At 47.8% G+C, this 16,065-nt stretch overlaps 1 protein-coding gene across 1 annotated transcript; it reads left to right on the top strand.

The window, feature by feature from the left end:
- Window positions 1–1,527: 1,527 nt before the first annotated feature.
- On the top strand, window positions 1,528–2,325 carry LOC143998104 (DNA damage-regulated autophagy modulator protein 1-like). Its single transcript, XM_077493849.1, has one exon. The coding sequence runs from the start codon at window positions 1,528–1,530 to the stop codon at window positions 2,323–2,325; it is 798 nt and encodes a 265-aa protein (XP_077349975.1).
- The last annotated feature ends 13,740 nt before the right edge of the window (window positions 2,326–16,065 follow it).

Here is a 16,065-nt window from a genome sequence, read left to right as displayed (position 1 = left end):
CGCAACTCCTGGCCGGACGCAGCTAGGAAATTAAAGATAGTGTGGACTGACTCCCAACTGGACTTGCCGCTCAAGGGCAGCGCACTGAAATCAATGGGCTGCTCTATACTTGTTGGGCATAAAAATGAAAAATGGGTGTTTGCCATCCAGGTGTATGTCAGAGGTGTGAGTGGGGCCTTCATCATTTCACCAACTATGGAACGCTGGGAGAGCAGAAATCAGCATTTATTACATGTGCAAAAATGGAAAAAAAATGCCCAACAGTGAAAAGGCTAAAATGACCCTCAAAATTACTATCTGAACGCTCACCCCTCCCCCCCCCCCCCCGGCAGTGGCAGTTGCTCGGGTCTGCAGAAACTACACCCCTCCCCCCATAGCCCCATGTGTAATATGCTGCACCCTCTTTTAGACCTTTAGAACTAAAGACAAACATTTTTTTTCCACTTACAATAGAGTAAGGGAGGGCTATAACCTCTGTCAGGTTTTCTTTGCCATCTGTGTCCCCATCGGGGAGATTTCCCTTCACTTCCTTTCCCATAGCCAAAAAAGAAGTGAGAGAAATCCCTCAAAGTGACATCATCCCCCGGTGTCACCAGAACTAGTGTCCCCATTGGAAGATTTCCCCTCTATTTCCTGTTCTGGTGACAACCAAAAATCTGGAATTTTCTTTCACTTTTGGTGGAAATGGTAAACATGAAAAACAAAGGGAGTGACTCTCCCTAAAGTGGCGTAGACATCAATAAAAAACCCTAAAAAAAATTTTCAAAAATTATTATTTTTTTTTCAAAAATTATTTTTTTTTTCAAAAATTATTTTTTTTTTTCAAAAATTATTTATTTTTTTCAAATTTTTTTTTTTTTTTCCAAAAATTATTATGTTTTTCAAATGTACTTTTTTTCATGGGGTGGTCATAATGTTTTGGCTGATCATGGGAGGGTCAGCTTTTGTCACCTCCCATCATTTCACAATTCATTCCTATGGGACAAATTTCTCCCCAAAAACGACGATATTTCGCGAACCATTCGTCAAAACGTTCCACAAAGTAATAGCATACCAATTGGGAACAATCCGCATGTTTTGGTATATAACATATATATATGGCATATAACTGTCTATGTAGTGTAAAAGCTGTGGGAGGAGTTAGGGTGGTAAATTTGGCTATAATAAGAATAATAATATATATGTGAAATAACAGTAAGTGGTCTTGCTCTGCAGCCTGTAATAAGTGACATGCAAGGCTTGTTAAAAAGAAAGGCAGTTAGTAGGCGGCAGTTGGAAAAGGGGGGGGGGGGAGGGGGGACTTGGAAAAATTGTCAGTTAAAAAAACGGTCCAGTCACTATGACATCATAGTGATTGGGCAGTCACTATGACATCATAGCTTGTCTTCCAATATAAGAGCACACACACAGCTACCAGCCTCATTCTACAGCTGCAGAGAGTAGAGAAAGCACACAGATTAATCAGCTCCACGTTGTATTGAGTTGAAGGACTTTTATTTTCACTTCAAATCATATTTGAATTTAAAAATGAACAGATTGGCTTTTCTACCAATTATTTGGTCCATTTTGGTCAGTGTGGGATTAATAACAACATTTATCCTCACCATTGAATATCATCATCATGATAATTATGTAATGTACATCAGCAATACCGGATGCTTTGAACCGGAGAAGTCCATTTTCTTTGGTGTTCTAGCATTGGCGGCTGCTCTTGATGCCATCATCAAGTACTATATGTACAAACACCTCTCCATAAGATCAGAGAATCGCCACCCCTGGGCGCGGAACGCCATCTTAGCAATCGGATGGATCAGCTGCGTTGGAACATTTATGGTTGGCGCAAGCCCACTGAATTCCAGGCCATTGCCACATAGGATCGGGACAGTCCTGTCCTTTGTAGGAGCGACAATACACAACATCTGGCTGGCTAAATTGCAGTATAAGCTCAATATCAGCAGCCGGCCCATGTTCCTCATTAGAATGGTTAACGCCATCATAACCATTATTTTTGCTGCACTGTTTTGTCTGTTTATCAACCGTGATTTCTGGGCCCCTGAATGGCAGGAAATATTGTTTGACATCGATGTCCTCTCTGAGTGGATCGCAGCCGCCACCCTCCTGATAAACAATCTCACCTACTGTGTGGATCTTAATGGTCTGCAATTGCCAAGGAGATTACCAAGGCGGCCCAGTGTTATCCTATGCTGGAAAATAGAGATTACTGAAAGAGGCCATATAAGAGTCAATCATTCCTGGCAGACAGAAGAAATGGCCACCATGGACCAACATTCAGACCACAATGACCATTCCTGGCAGACAGAATAAGAAATGGCCACCAAGGACCAACATTCAGACCACGACAGTGATCATTCCTGACAGACAGAAGAAGAAATGGCCACCATGGACCAACGTTCAGACCACGACAGTGATCATTACTGGCAGACAGAAGAAATTTTCCCCAACCTGCTCTATATCCGGACAGCAGGGCTTGGCACTAATTTGCGCCCGTCATGAACTTCGTCTGCATAACGGATCATGACACCAGTGGGGCAGGGGGGTAGAGGGGAGGTTAGGGAGATAGAGGAGGGGACAGGGAAATAGAGAGGGAAGGGAGATAGGGATTGAGGAGATGGGGGTTTTTAGGGTGATAGAGGAAGGGACAAAGAGATAGATGGGAGGGGATAGAGGAGAGGACAAGGGTGGGGGGGGGGATAGAGGATAGGAGGGGACAAGGAGATAGAGAAATGGGGTTAGAGAGATGTAAGAGGGGTGGGTTTTGGGAGATAAAGGAGGAGACAAGGAGATAGATAGTGGGGGGTGGGTGGGTCAGGGGTTGGTGCAGTGGCGTTTTGGGAGGAGGGAGCTGGAGCCTTGAGTGTGCCCTCAAAAAGCCCCAGGTCTCAAAATCCCTAAATGCATTATTAGCCCCGAGCCCCGGCAACAAGGAATGATCTCCCCCCAGCACAGCCAAAGTGATGTAGAAAAAGTCCCCCCTCCGGACCGACTCCTATGACGGACATCACACTCATCCAACACCGAGAACACGGGCGGCTCTTCTATCCTGCAACTCCAACACAGGTAAGACTAAGCAGCAACAATAACAATAAATATATATATATTTTTTTAAATGTTTCATAAATGTTTTTTTTGTTCAAAACATTTTTTGTCATATTTTTTATTTCATAAATGTTTTTTTTTTCAAAAATTATTATTTTTTGATAAATGTTTGTTTTTTTCACAAATGATATTTTTTTTCATAAATAATTTTTTTTAAAAAATGTTTGGGACAAATTTCACCGCAAAAAGACGATATTTCGTGAACCATTAGGCGAAACGTTCCACCAATTAATAGCACACCAGTCGGGAACAATCCGCACATTTTGGTATTTACCCCGGGTCAAGTCCCCCCCTCCCCCCCTCTTTTTCCAACTGTCACCTACTAGCTGACTTTTTTTTTTTTTTTTTTAACAAGCCTTGCATGCCACTTATTACAGGCTGGACTGCTGACCTCAGTGCCACCCAGCAAGATGGCAGAGATTTACAATATGGAAAGCAAAGGATACCCGCATACACGTTTAACCCCTTGTTACCCCACATAACACATATACATAGTTCCCAAAAATTAAAAAATAAAATATTCCACAGAAACTGTTTTTAGCTGCACATGTAGCAAGCCATTGTAGGCGGAGAATGTATTTCCATTTACAATAGGAGTCGTTCTACAAGACGCAGATCATTAAACCAATGCCATACATTACAGTGATGGTAAAGCTTGTTCTTTTATTTTTTACCTACTCTGTGCAATGCTGAGAAAGACAAAAAAACAAGCTGCCTCATGTACACTGGACGTTATAATAACGGTATAAAATTGGCTGCAGTGAGTTGTTCAACGTTTTTGCAATAACGTATTTTTACAGCATTGGTCTTTTTGTTTTGGCGTATTCTTTTATTTCTTACTAAGCCAGTGAGGAGCAAGAGAGCCTTGGCTCTTGTGCCCATTGCTGGATCGGGTTCAGGTTTAGGTATGTACTTGGGGGGGCTGTGGGGGGGGGGGGGCTGCATGCAGAAGTTTTTTTGTTTTTTTTATAGAAATGCAGCAAAATAAAATCCCTCTGCCTTTACAAGCACTTTAATTGAACCCCTTTAAGCCCCTGTACACACGGTCAGACATTCTGCTAACCAAATCCGTCGAATCTTGTCCGAAACTGTTGCATACACACGGTCGGACTAAGTTGTCGAAAAATCCCTTCATTCAGAACGTGATGACGTATTTTCGTTACGATGGGACTAGTAGCCAATAGCTTTGATGTAGGAATTTGATCTGAGCATGCGTGGCACTTGGTCCGATCAAAATTCTCTACACATGATCGGAGTATGTCCGATCGAACCAGTTGGTCGGAAAATATTTCCAACGTGTTGGAAAATTGGGTCAGACGGAATCAGTCCGATGCATACCACACACAGTCGGATTATCTGACAACACGGTCCGATAGGACACATTCCAACGGATTCTCCGACCGTGTGTACAAGGGCTAAGAGAGCTGAAGTTGTCATGGCTAAAGAAAAAAACAAACAAAAAAAACACACTTGTAGGAAGCATGTCCACTGATCCCAAGGTTTTGCAAGGTGCCGGACTTTAAAGAGGCGCTCCAGTCTCTCCCCCAAAAAAATGAAAAGCCAGCAGCTACAAAAGGAATAAAAAAAAAAAGTCAGCAGCTACAAATACTATAGCTGCTAACTTTTAATATAAAGACACTAAGGCCCCTTTCACACAGGCGCTTTGCAGGCGCTAGATTGCTAAAAATAGCGCCTGCAAAGCGCCTTCAAACAGCCACTGCTGTATCTCCAGTGTGAAAGCCCGAGGGCTTTCACACTGGAGCGGTGCGCTTTCAGGACGCTGAAAAATGTCCTGCAAGCCACATCTTTGGTGCGCTGTAGGAGCGGTGTACTTACCGCTCCTAAAACGCCCCTTCCCATTGAAAACAATGGGGCAGCGCTCCAAACCTGCCTGCAAAGCGCTGCTGCAGCGGGGCTTTGTGGGCGGTTTTAACCCTTTTTTGGCCGCTAGCTGAAAAGCGCCGCTAAAACGACGGTAAAGCGCAGCTAAATATAGCGCCGCTTTACCGACAGCGCACCCAGCACCTCAGTGTGAAAGTAGCCTTACCTGTCCAAACATCCAGAGCTGTCCTCACCTGAGCCGATTCTTCAATCCCAGCCTCTTCTATATAAATTCACCAGAGCAATCCATTAGATTGATATAAAAGATTCTGGAATTTTAGTTAAATTATACTGCTTCATACTGCTAAAAATAATACACAACCAGATCACAATGAGCCGCTACCTAAGATCTTATCACTGCGCCAAAGAGAAACCTGATATATATAGAGCAGCCACTATATAATAAAACAGCATCTACCAAACATAGGTTAAAAGTAAATAGTGGCGCTAGGTAATGCGATAACATAAACAATACACATAACATATTTATCGGGGTGTAACTCACGCCGACGTATAAAATGCACCCCAAGTTTAGGAGGGAAGTTTAAGGAAAAAAAACTTACATTTAAATGCCCATCAATGCAGCTGTCACGTACCTAGTAGGCGAGCCCGGAATGCAGGAAGCGGCCCCTCGTAGCCCCTGGCTAAAGAACCCCTGGAGATGGTAACAGAAGCTCAACAGTTCAGGGGGCACAAGTGCCTGGCGGGTAGATGCTGGTCCGGATGGGCAGCAGGACACCAACAGCGAGCAGATGAAGCTGAAGACAAGAGACTGGTGTAGGCAGGCACAAGTGGTAGACTGGCTGGCAGACGGACGTCAGCGGGTACAGCAGTCACAGGATATCCAACCAGGTAGGTAGGAACAGCAGAGTCGGGTACAGGCCGGGTCAGCAGGTAGCGGTCAACGTGGTACAAGAGGGATGAGGCAGAGGCGTAGTCAGACAAGCAGGAGGTCGTAGGCAGGCAGCAACGGATCAGGGTCAAGGTCAAGCCGGGTAACAGGAACTAAGGTAGCAGATACAGGTATAGGGTAGTAGGATCTCCGAACGCGAGTGGAAGGGAGCAAGTGCCTTAAGAAGACTGTAGGGCGCCAAACGGTCGCACGACGAGTCAGCGTTCGCGAGTGGACGTGCGCCCGTTCATGCCCCCACGTGCACGCGTGCGTTCGTTCAAGGCGACGCGAGTGCGTCCGATCGCTCTAGCGCGCGTTAACGGAGCACGACGGGTCCTTGACAACAAACTTCTGTGGGTAAGTCTCTCGTGCGCAAACGAGACGCCAGGACGATCGTGACACTGCCCCCCCCCCAAAGGGCAGCCTCCGGATGCCCAACCGAGCCATCTTACTCGGATGGGAGTTCTTAAAAGCACGGATGAGTCTTTTAGCGTGAATATTAGATTCTGGCTCCCAAGAATTCTCCTCCGGGCCGTACCCCTTCCACTTGACCAGAAATTGGGTCTGGTTTCGCCTTTTCCTGCAATCCAGTATGGATTCGATCTCAAATTCAATTTCTCCATTGATCATCACGGGTTCTGGAGGGCCGGTCATCCTGTCAACGAAGGGGTCCGGGACTGCGGGTTTGAGTAGTGACACGTGAAAGACTGGATGGATCCGGAAGGACTCGGGAAGCTTAAGTTCGAAAGCCACGTTATTCAGTTTCCTTTTGATCGGAAAGGGGCCCACAAATTTCGGACCCAACTTCTTAGAGGGGCAGGACAATCTGAGGTTCAAGGTAGACAACCAGACCTGGTCCCCAATCTTGAGATCCAGCTCCCCCCTCCTTTTCCTGTCAAAAACTTCCTTGTTGTGCTCTTGGGACTTGGTCAGGGTCTCTTGTAGAAGCTTGTTGTTTGATTCAAGGAAGTTAAGACGATCCTGTACTGCTGGTACCGAACATTCAGGGAAGGTGACAGGCAAGAACACTGGGTGGAAGCCGAAGTTCGCGTAGAAGGGGGACTGTTTGGTGGCCGAGTGGACCGTGTTGTTGTAGGCGAATTCGGCCATAGGCAGGAGAGAGGCCCAGTCGTCCTGGGAGAAGGAGGAGAAACAACGGAGGTACTGCTCCAGGGTCTGGTTCGTCCTCTCAGTCTGGCCGTTGGTCTGTGGATGGTAGGCTGAGGACAGACAAAGATCGATCTTTAAGGCTCCGCAGAGCGCTCTCCAAAATCTCGAGGTGAATTGCACCCCCCTGTCTGATGTGATGTTAACGGGAATGCCGTGGAGTCTTACGATTTCTTTGATAAAGGTGTTGGCTGTCTCTGTAGCTGAGGGAGTGCCCTTCATGGGCAGGAAGTGAGCCATTTTGGTAAGTCTATCGACTATAACGAAAATCGTAGAATAGTTCTCTGACGGGGGGAGTTCAACGATGAAATCCATGGAGATCATCCTCCATGGTCTATCAGGAACAGGCAGCGGTCTTAGCAGGCCCCAGGCTCTTGACTTGCTGCCTTTGCTTCGGGTGCAGATGACACAGGTTTCCACGTACCTCTTACAGTCGTCCTTCATGCGAGGCCACCAGAATGTGCGTTGGAGTAGTTCCAGAGTCTTGAATACCCCAAAGTGGCCGGCCAGTGGGTGATCGTGACAGGCGGCCAGGACTGGGGTCCGAACTTCTTGGGGAACAAAGATCTGATTCCCATGCCCCAAAAGGTCATCGCTGGAGGACAACGGGATACCGGGTGGAGGTGTTAGGCCTACGGAAGCCTGCTTAATTTGGGATAGCACATCCCCCTGGAGCAGAAGGAAGTTCCCCGTAGAGAGGATAGTATCTGTGGATGGCGAGCTCTCCGATTGGTTGTACATGCGGGAGAGAGCATCTGGTTTGGTATTCTTGGATCCGGGACGGTAGGTAATGTGAAATGAAAATCTGGAGAAGAAGAGTGCCCACCTGGCTTGACGGGGCCTCAATCTCTTTGCGGTTTTCAGGTACTCCAAATTTTTGTGGTCCGTATAGACCAGGATCGGGTGGGTGGCTCCCTCCAGCAGGTAGCGCCACTCTTCGAGTGCGGATTTTATCGCCAGTAACTCACGATCCCCGACGTCGTAGTTTCTCTCCGCCTCCGACAACTTACGGGAAAAAAAGGCAACTGGGTGGAGTAAGGACTTGGCCCCCTGCCTCTGGGAAAGTATCGCTCCTACTGCAATCTCCGAAGCGTCGACCTCGAGGATGTATGGTAGAGCAGGATTGGGATGTTTCAGGACAGAAGCGGATATAAACAAATCTTTTAAGGTTTTGAAGGCCTCTTGTGCTTCGGGAGTCCAATGAAACTTCCGAGACTGCTTCGTTAGTCCGGTGATGGGGGCGATAATTGCAGAGAAGCCCTTAATGAACTTGCGGTAGAAGTTTGCAAACCCCACAAATCGCTGAACTCCTTTCTTATCGCAGGGGGCAGGCCAGTCCTGAATTGCGGAGATTTTCTGGGGATCCATCTCAATTCCCTTTACCGAGATAATCAGGCCGAGGAACTGGATGCTCGATTGTTCAAAAACACATTTCTCGGGCTTAGCGTATAGACCGTGAAGACGGAGACGGGTCAGGACCTTTTTAACGTGTACCCGGTGATCTGTTAGAGAGGGGGAGAAAATCAGAATGTCATCAAGGTAGACAATTACAAACAGGTCAAGGTAATCTCTAAAAATGTCATTGACAAAGTGCTGGAACGTGGCAGGAGCGTTACACAGCCCGAACGGCATCACTCGGTATTCAAAGTGCCCGAAACGGGTACGAAAGGCAGTCTTCCACTCGTCCCCTTTCCTAATGCGGACGAGGTTGTAAGCCCCCCGAAGATCCAGCTTAGAGAATATTTTAGCGGAACCTAGTCTCTGAAACAGTTCGGGAACCAATGGCAAAGGGTAGCGGTTCTTGATCGTGATTTTGTTCAGCGCCCGATAGTCCACACATGGGCGTAGAGAGTGGTCTTTTTTTTCCACAAAGAAAATCCCCGCACCAGCTGGGGAAGTAGAGGGTCGGATAAATCCCTTTTCAAGATTTTCATCCAAGTAGGTTTTCAGAGTGCTAAGTTCAGATTCAGACAGAGGGAAAATTCTTCCAAAGGGAATCTCGGCCCCCGGGAGTAGTTCGATAGGGCAGTCATAGGTCCTATGAGGTGGTAGGGTTTCAGCCCCTTTTTTACTGAACACGTCTAGGAAGTCGTGGTATTCTCTAGGCACAGCTTGCCGGGTGTCATCATCTGCTTCCAAACAGAGGAGGGCCGGAGAGTCCCCGTTAATTGCTGGATAGCAATGCTGGAGGCAGTAGTCCGAAGGGAATTCAATCTTTCCGGTGGCCCAGTTGATACGTGGATTATGTGCCTTCAACCAAGGCATGCCTAGAATGATGGGGAACAGGGGAGATTTGATGACGTCTAGGCACAGAAATTCTTGGTGAGTCCCGGCGATGACAGCAGAGAGGGGACTAGTCTCCTGAGTCACCGGTCCTGATTCTAGAGCGGACCCATCGGCCAGGTATACCGAGAGTCCCTTCTCTCTCGGTCTAAGGGGAATCTTGTTCTTCAGGGCAAAGGATACGTCCATAAACCCACTGCATGCCCCCGAATCAATAACTGCGTGGGTTGAAATAGTATTTCCTGGAAGCTGCAAAAGAACAGGAACAGCCAGGTGAGAGGAGTTTTCAGACAGCACTGACGAAGGAACAGGTGGAACAGGTAGGCACTTACGTATCTTGGCTGGGCAGGAGCGAACAAAGTGTCCTGATTCTCCACAGTACATACAGAGGTTGTTGACCCGGCGTCGTTGGCGTTCCTCTGGGGTCAGTGATGGACGGAGTAGCCCTAACTGCATCGGTTCTGGGGGATCCAGCGTGGCTGTGGCAGGAACTGAAGGAGCTGGGTGAGCGGAACTAGGTACCCGTGGCAACATCCAGACAGGGCGTGCGGCTGAAGAGGAACGTTCTTGGCGGCGTTCCCTCAAGCGCCTATCAATCTGAACGGAAATGTCTATCAGGCCCTCCAGGGTTTCGGGGATGCCAACACGTGCCAACTCATCCTTCAAAGGCTCGGACAGGCCCATGCGGAACTGATATCGCAGGGCGGCGTTATTCCAGTCCGTGTCAGCGCTCCATCGACGGAACTCCGACACGTAGTCCTCCACAGGCCTGCGACCTTGCTGCAGAACGTGTAGGGCTGCCTCTGCAGTTGCTGCAAGTTGGGGATCCTCATAGAGTCTTGACATTGCCATAAAAAAGGTGTCTAAGGTGTCTAAGGATGGATCCTTGCGTTCCAGTAGGCGATGTGCCCAGGCTTGGGGTTCGCTCGTTAGGAGGGAGATAACGAACCCCACCTTGGTCGCCTCGAGGGAGAAGGTCCTCGGTTGCAGGGCGAAGTAGAGCTCACAAGAGTTACGGAAGGCTCTAAACTTGTTCCGGTCACCAGTGAACCGCTCGGGGGTTGGTACTCTGGGCTCAGGTGGCATCATCACCACTGAAGGCGGGGTGTGGCCCCCTGGAACAACGGGCGGAGAAGCAGATAGTGCTTGGACTTGCTCTTCCAGTCTGCCGTAGCCTTCCTGTAGGCTCTTTACTGCCTGGGTAAGGCCGGCCAAATGGCGGCACAGTTCGTCCATGGGGGAGGCTCCCTGCGCAGGCTCGGACATGGCTGACCAGTACTGTCACGTACCTAGTAGGCGAGCCCGGAATGCAGGAAGCGGCCCCTCGTAGCCCCTGGCTAAAGAACCCCTGGAGATGGTAACAGAAGCTCAACAGTTCAGGGGGCACAAGTGCCTGGCGGGTAGATGCTGGTCCGGATGGGCAGCAGGACACCAACAGCGAGCAGATGAAGCTGAAGACAAGAGACTGGTGTAGGCAGGCACAAGTGGTAGACTGGCTGGCAGACGGACGTCAGCGGGTACAGCAGTCACAGGATATCCAACCAGGTAGGTAGGAACAGCAGAGTCGGGTACAGGCCGGGTCAGCAGGTAGCGGTCAACGTGGTACAAGAGGGATGAGGCAGAGGCGTAGTCAGACAAGCAGGAGGTCGTAGGCAGGCAGCAACGGATCAGGGTCAAGGTCAAGCCGGGTAACAGGAACTAAGGTAGCAGATACAGGTATAGGGTAGTAGGATCTCCGAACGCGCTGTAGACTGGTCAGCACGAGTGGAAGGGAGCAAGTGCCTTAAGAAGACTGTAGGGCGCCAAACGGTCGCACGACGAGTCAGCGTGCGCGAGTGGACGTGCGCCCGTTCATGCCCCCACGTGCACGCGTGCGTTCGTTCAAGGCGACGCGAGTGCGTCCGATCGCTCTAGCGCGCGTTAACGGAGCACGACGGGTCCTTGACAACAAACTTCTGTGGGTAAGTCTCTCGTGCGCAAACGAGACGCCAGGACGATCGTGACAGCAGCCTTATCAGTGTCCATCTGCAGCCTCGCCCAGCCTTATCGTTTAGAAATTACCGCCGCCGAGATACACAGTCGGATGTCCTATGTACTTGGCTTCTCTCGCAATCCCACCCAGTCCCACCCCTTGGCTCAGATCCTATGATGGACATAACACAGGTCCAATGGCGGGACTGGGAGTGACTGCGAGCGGAGCCGAGCCTAGCCGAGTACACAGTATACTCGGCTATGTGTATATCGGCGGCGCTCGCTCATCCAGACAGCGGGGATCGGCGTATAACATGCACCCGCGATTTTCCCCTGATTTTAAGGGAAAAAAGTGCGTGTTGTACGCCGATAAATATGTTATATATTACATACCCAGAGAGTAGCAATGTGCAAACAATAAATATGCAAAAACAGAGATAGTCCATAAGCTGTTTTTTTTAATACTGGGTAGTATCTCTGTGATAGATATTCAGTTGATAGAATGATCTGACACCCCACCACGTGATCAACAACGTGTAATTGCTTACCCACCCACACAATGTGCCCACAGCAATTACCTATGTTTGGTAGATGTTGTTTTATTATACTACTAAATATACTTGTTATTGGCTTCCAATCTTCCAATCATGGAATTTTAGTGGGTCAGCAAAACTGCCAGGCAACCAGCATTTTTATACAAAGGACAACAACAGTTTTTCCTGTGTCACTGTCATGTCAGGTGTACTATTTGTCCCTGGCAGTGGAGCTTTAAACTTTTTCCCTCATAATTTGATGTTGTATAAAAGAAAAATATAAGAAATGTAGGTAAAGATGCTAAATCCAATTCCTCTTTCTTTATTGCAGATGAAGGCGAGATTTACTGCAGACACAGCTCACACGGCAGGCCTGCCACAGTTGCAGTATTGAAAGGGACGTTCAGACTTCAGAAGAGTGTGTCACCAACATTCAGAATCCAAAAGAGTGTGACACTCCCATTCAGACTCCAGAAGTGTGTGACACTCCCATACAGGCTCCAGCAGAGTGCGACACTCCCTTTCAGGCTCCAGCAGAGTGCGACACTCCCTTTCAGGCTCCAGCAGAGTGCGACACTCCCTTTCAGGCTCCAGCAGAGTGCGACACTCCCTTTCAGGCTCCAGCAGAGTGCGACACTCCTGTTCAAGCTCTAGCAGAGTGCTACATTCCCATTCAAGCTCCAGCAGAGAGGGCCATTCAGGCTCCAGCAGAGTGGGCCATTCAGGCTCCAGCAGATTGGGACACCCACGTTCAGGCTCCAGCAGAGTGGGATGCCCATGTTCACGCTCCAGAAGAGTATGCCATTCTGGCTCCAGAAGAATGGGCCTTTCAGGATCCAGAAAAGTGGGCCATTTTGGATCCAGAACAGTGGGCTGTTCTGGCTCCAGAAGAGTGGGCCGTTCTGGCTCCAGAAGAGTGGGCCATTCTGGCCTTTCAGGATCCAGCAGAGTGGCCTGTTCAGGCTCCAGAAGGGTGGAACGTTCATGCCCCAGAAGGGTGGGCTGTTCAGGCTCCAGAAGAGTGGGCCGTTCAACCTCCAGAAGGGTGGGCCGATCAGGTCCAGAAGGCGTGCCACAGTGATCTGTGGGAGGTTGGAGGCTGATACTTTTTAGGCATGTGTTGGACTGGCTATAAGGGGAGGTTGGAGGCCAGTTTTTTTTTTTTTTCATCTGGCACTGTCGAACCAGCAATAAAACAGTGGCTGGAATAATATGAAATGTTTTCACAATAAGTGGGAATAATATTTTCGAGTGCTAGAGACTTTCTAAACCTAACACCAGTATCACTACGACCACCTAAGACTTAGAGGGGTAACAGGCATATATATATCCTGGAAACATTACATTAGAGGGACAGAGAAATCCCAATCATATGGGATCTCACTGTGACCAAGCACAAGCCATAAGGAAGATCCGATGGGATCCCTGGGAGCGCTATGTAGCTTCACTTATGAATGCAAATATATAACAAAAACCTCTGTTTTCACATTTTTTGAACTAGTTTAGACACTCAATTTATTTCTTGCTATATATTTCTCAATTTGGAAACGTTAGCGTTAGGGACCGCACTTTGCAGAGGGGCCTTGACGTGGCAGTGCGGCTTCACATATATTTGCAGCCAATGTAAATTGTGGAAACAGTTTAGACTTTTTTCTTTATATTATGCTGGCTAGCTGGTAAGTATTCTGGGGAATTTTGTGTTTTGGATTGTTCTGTGAACTGCCATGCTTAAGCGCCAAATCACACCTTTGTGTTGTGGTAAATGTGCATTACTGCAACCTATGTTAATACACGTTACAAGTATCAGTAAAGATTCGTTGAGGTGCCTATTGTTAGTAAATAATATACTAAATGTTAGGGGTTGGTATCCTCATCCTCATCAATTATGTATATTTATGTGTTGCAGTGCCATCCATCGTCAATGGTACCCCAACACATTGACCCAACGCACTTCCATCACACATGCAGTGCAACACAACGTAATGCAGATTAACGCACTACCATGCATTGTGGTGCATCATGGCAGAAGAAATTATGTATATACTTTATTGTTATATTGTGCAAAACATTTAATAAAATTAAATCAAAATAAATAGTGTGTGTAAGATTTTTTATTTTTATTTGTTGTAAACACAATGCACCGGAACGCAGGTCTGATTCCAACCTTGTAGCATCTAGTCAGAGCAGGTGCAACTCCAATGACTGTTAAGCCAGCCATAGATGGTTAGAGTTTCAACCTGTGGTTACAGGAAAGAAAATAGGTGAATTCCCCCAGGGGGAATCCATCCCGTGAAGCTATTGTGTTCTCCTCGCGGGGAGAGCCACAGTGAATATTGCTAGTGGCTATAACCTCTAGCAATGATCTCATGAAAAATCCAACAGGCTAGTTGTACCCAAGTGCATCGATCAATCAGCTTGGGTGCAATCAGCCTGCCCATACATGGTTTGAATCTCAGCCAGTTCAGCAGGAACCGCTTCACCCTACACTGAAGACTGAGTCCTCTCCCTTTTTTTTAAGGGACTGATCGAACCCAGAGGTAGGCGGGTGTAAATGGACACAAGTCCGTGTACAGCTGATTGTCCATAGGGATGAATGGACCTTCCGATCAAGTCAGCCGTAAAAATTGATAGGTGGACCTGATTGGAAGCCCATCTGAAAAGAGCATATTTTATAAAAATGTATTATAATGGACTGTTTCCAGTGTGCCACCTGATCTGTGGGCCGGTGACACGCGGTGCTAGATGTCATCCCTGGGCCGAAAATACACAGTGTGGGATGCCCCCTGTGCACAGGGGCCTGTTATGTCTTGAATACCAGCACAGGGTATCTACAGAGGCAAACTAAAGCCAGTCATACATGGATTCAAGTACAGCAAGGATCAGGATCAATGCAGCTACAACAACGGTCTTGGTATTATTATTTTTCTGTGAGTGTATCCCTATTTGGAAAAAATGATCCAAGTGGCTCTACAGCCTCTCAATCACTTTTACAGATGGCAGAAGGGGGACCTCCCCTCCCTCCACCTTTACTGGGCTCTCCTGTCCCATCGGGGATCCCGGTAACCGATATAACCGCTCTAATCGCAATCACTGTGAAAGAGTTCCTTCCCCTCTTCTGTTACATTACTTTTGGTTTGATTAGAAGCCATTACTGGCTTGTACAGCATCTGATCAATCTGATCTTGCTTTGATCACATGCTCTGGAGGCCAGAGGAGAGATTTGGGCACAATTGTCCCCAGATTTCTCAAAAAAAGAGGATATGCCATAGCCAAAAAGTATAATGTTAAAAATCAAAGAATGTAAGCGCCCCATACACCCATGCTCATGCACAAATGTAAACACGCATGTAGGTCCTGCATACTTATGTGAACAGCAGTCACCCCACGCAGAGGCGTAGCTTGAAGCTTGTGGGCCCCTGATGCAAAAGTTGACCTGGACCCCCCCTCATTACTACGCACCACTTCCACTGTGCATGCAGATACATCCACCGCAAGCCAAGATACTCAAAGTGGCTTAAGAGTTTTGAGTTCCCAGAGTTCCTCTTTACATCAGAGGACAGGGATCACCGCTGGAGAATCAGAGGACAGGGACCACTGGTAGGTCACTTGGCAGAGCTCCTTTCCCATCCTAGCACTGTATACAGCTCCTCCCCCCCATACTACACTTTTTACATGCAAATATTTCAAGCAGCTGTTATAGCCGCTAGCGATAATACCTGGTGGGGACGGCTTCCTCGGCAGAACACAAAGGCTCAGTGAGAGGGATTCCCCTGTTAACACTGTCTGTGTTGATGGGGAAATTGACTGAATTTCTTTCCTGCAACCACCAAATTCGCTCTGTCTATGGCCCGCCTAAAACACTTTTAACATTAGAAGGAAGGCTTGACCATTATCTGCTTTTTATTGCTATCAGCCATGCATGTCTCCCAGCCAACAAAGAAAAGGTCTTTCTATTAACATGCAAGTGTGCAATGGATGAAGACTATGGAGGATGGAGTTAGCTAGCCTGTCCCAGGGGCATTATTCACAAAAGTCCATCCTGCCCAATCAACTTTACCCAAGGCCATGTAAGCCATGGCCATGGAAGTGCCTATAAAACTATGTGTCCCCCAATGCAACCATAAACATCCAATGTCTGTAGACTTTTTTACAGCCATAGATGACCCCATCATTGGAAGAGATGCCTACATTTAGTGCTTCTCTTATATAAGTTTGGCTGTT

The sequence above is a fragment of the Lithobates pipiens genome, unplaced genomic scaffold (genome assembly GCF_037356315.1).
Source record: "Lithobates pipiens isolate NorthernLeopardFrog02 unplaced genomic scaffold, aLitPip1_a1.2 Scaffold_19, whole genome shotgun sequence".
In the NCBI taxonomy this organism is placed as follows: Eukaryota; Metazoa; Chordata; class Amphibia; order Anura; family Ranidae; genus Lithobates; species Lithobates pipiens.
The sequence above is the reverse complement of the archived record's forward strand: the minus strand, read 5'-3'. Positions and strand labels throughout refer to the sequence as shown.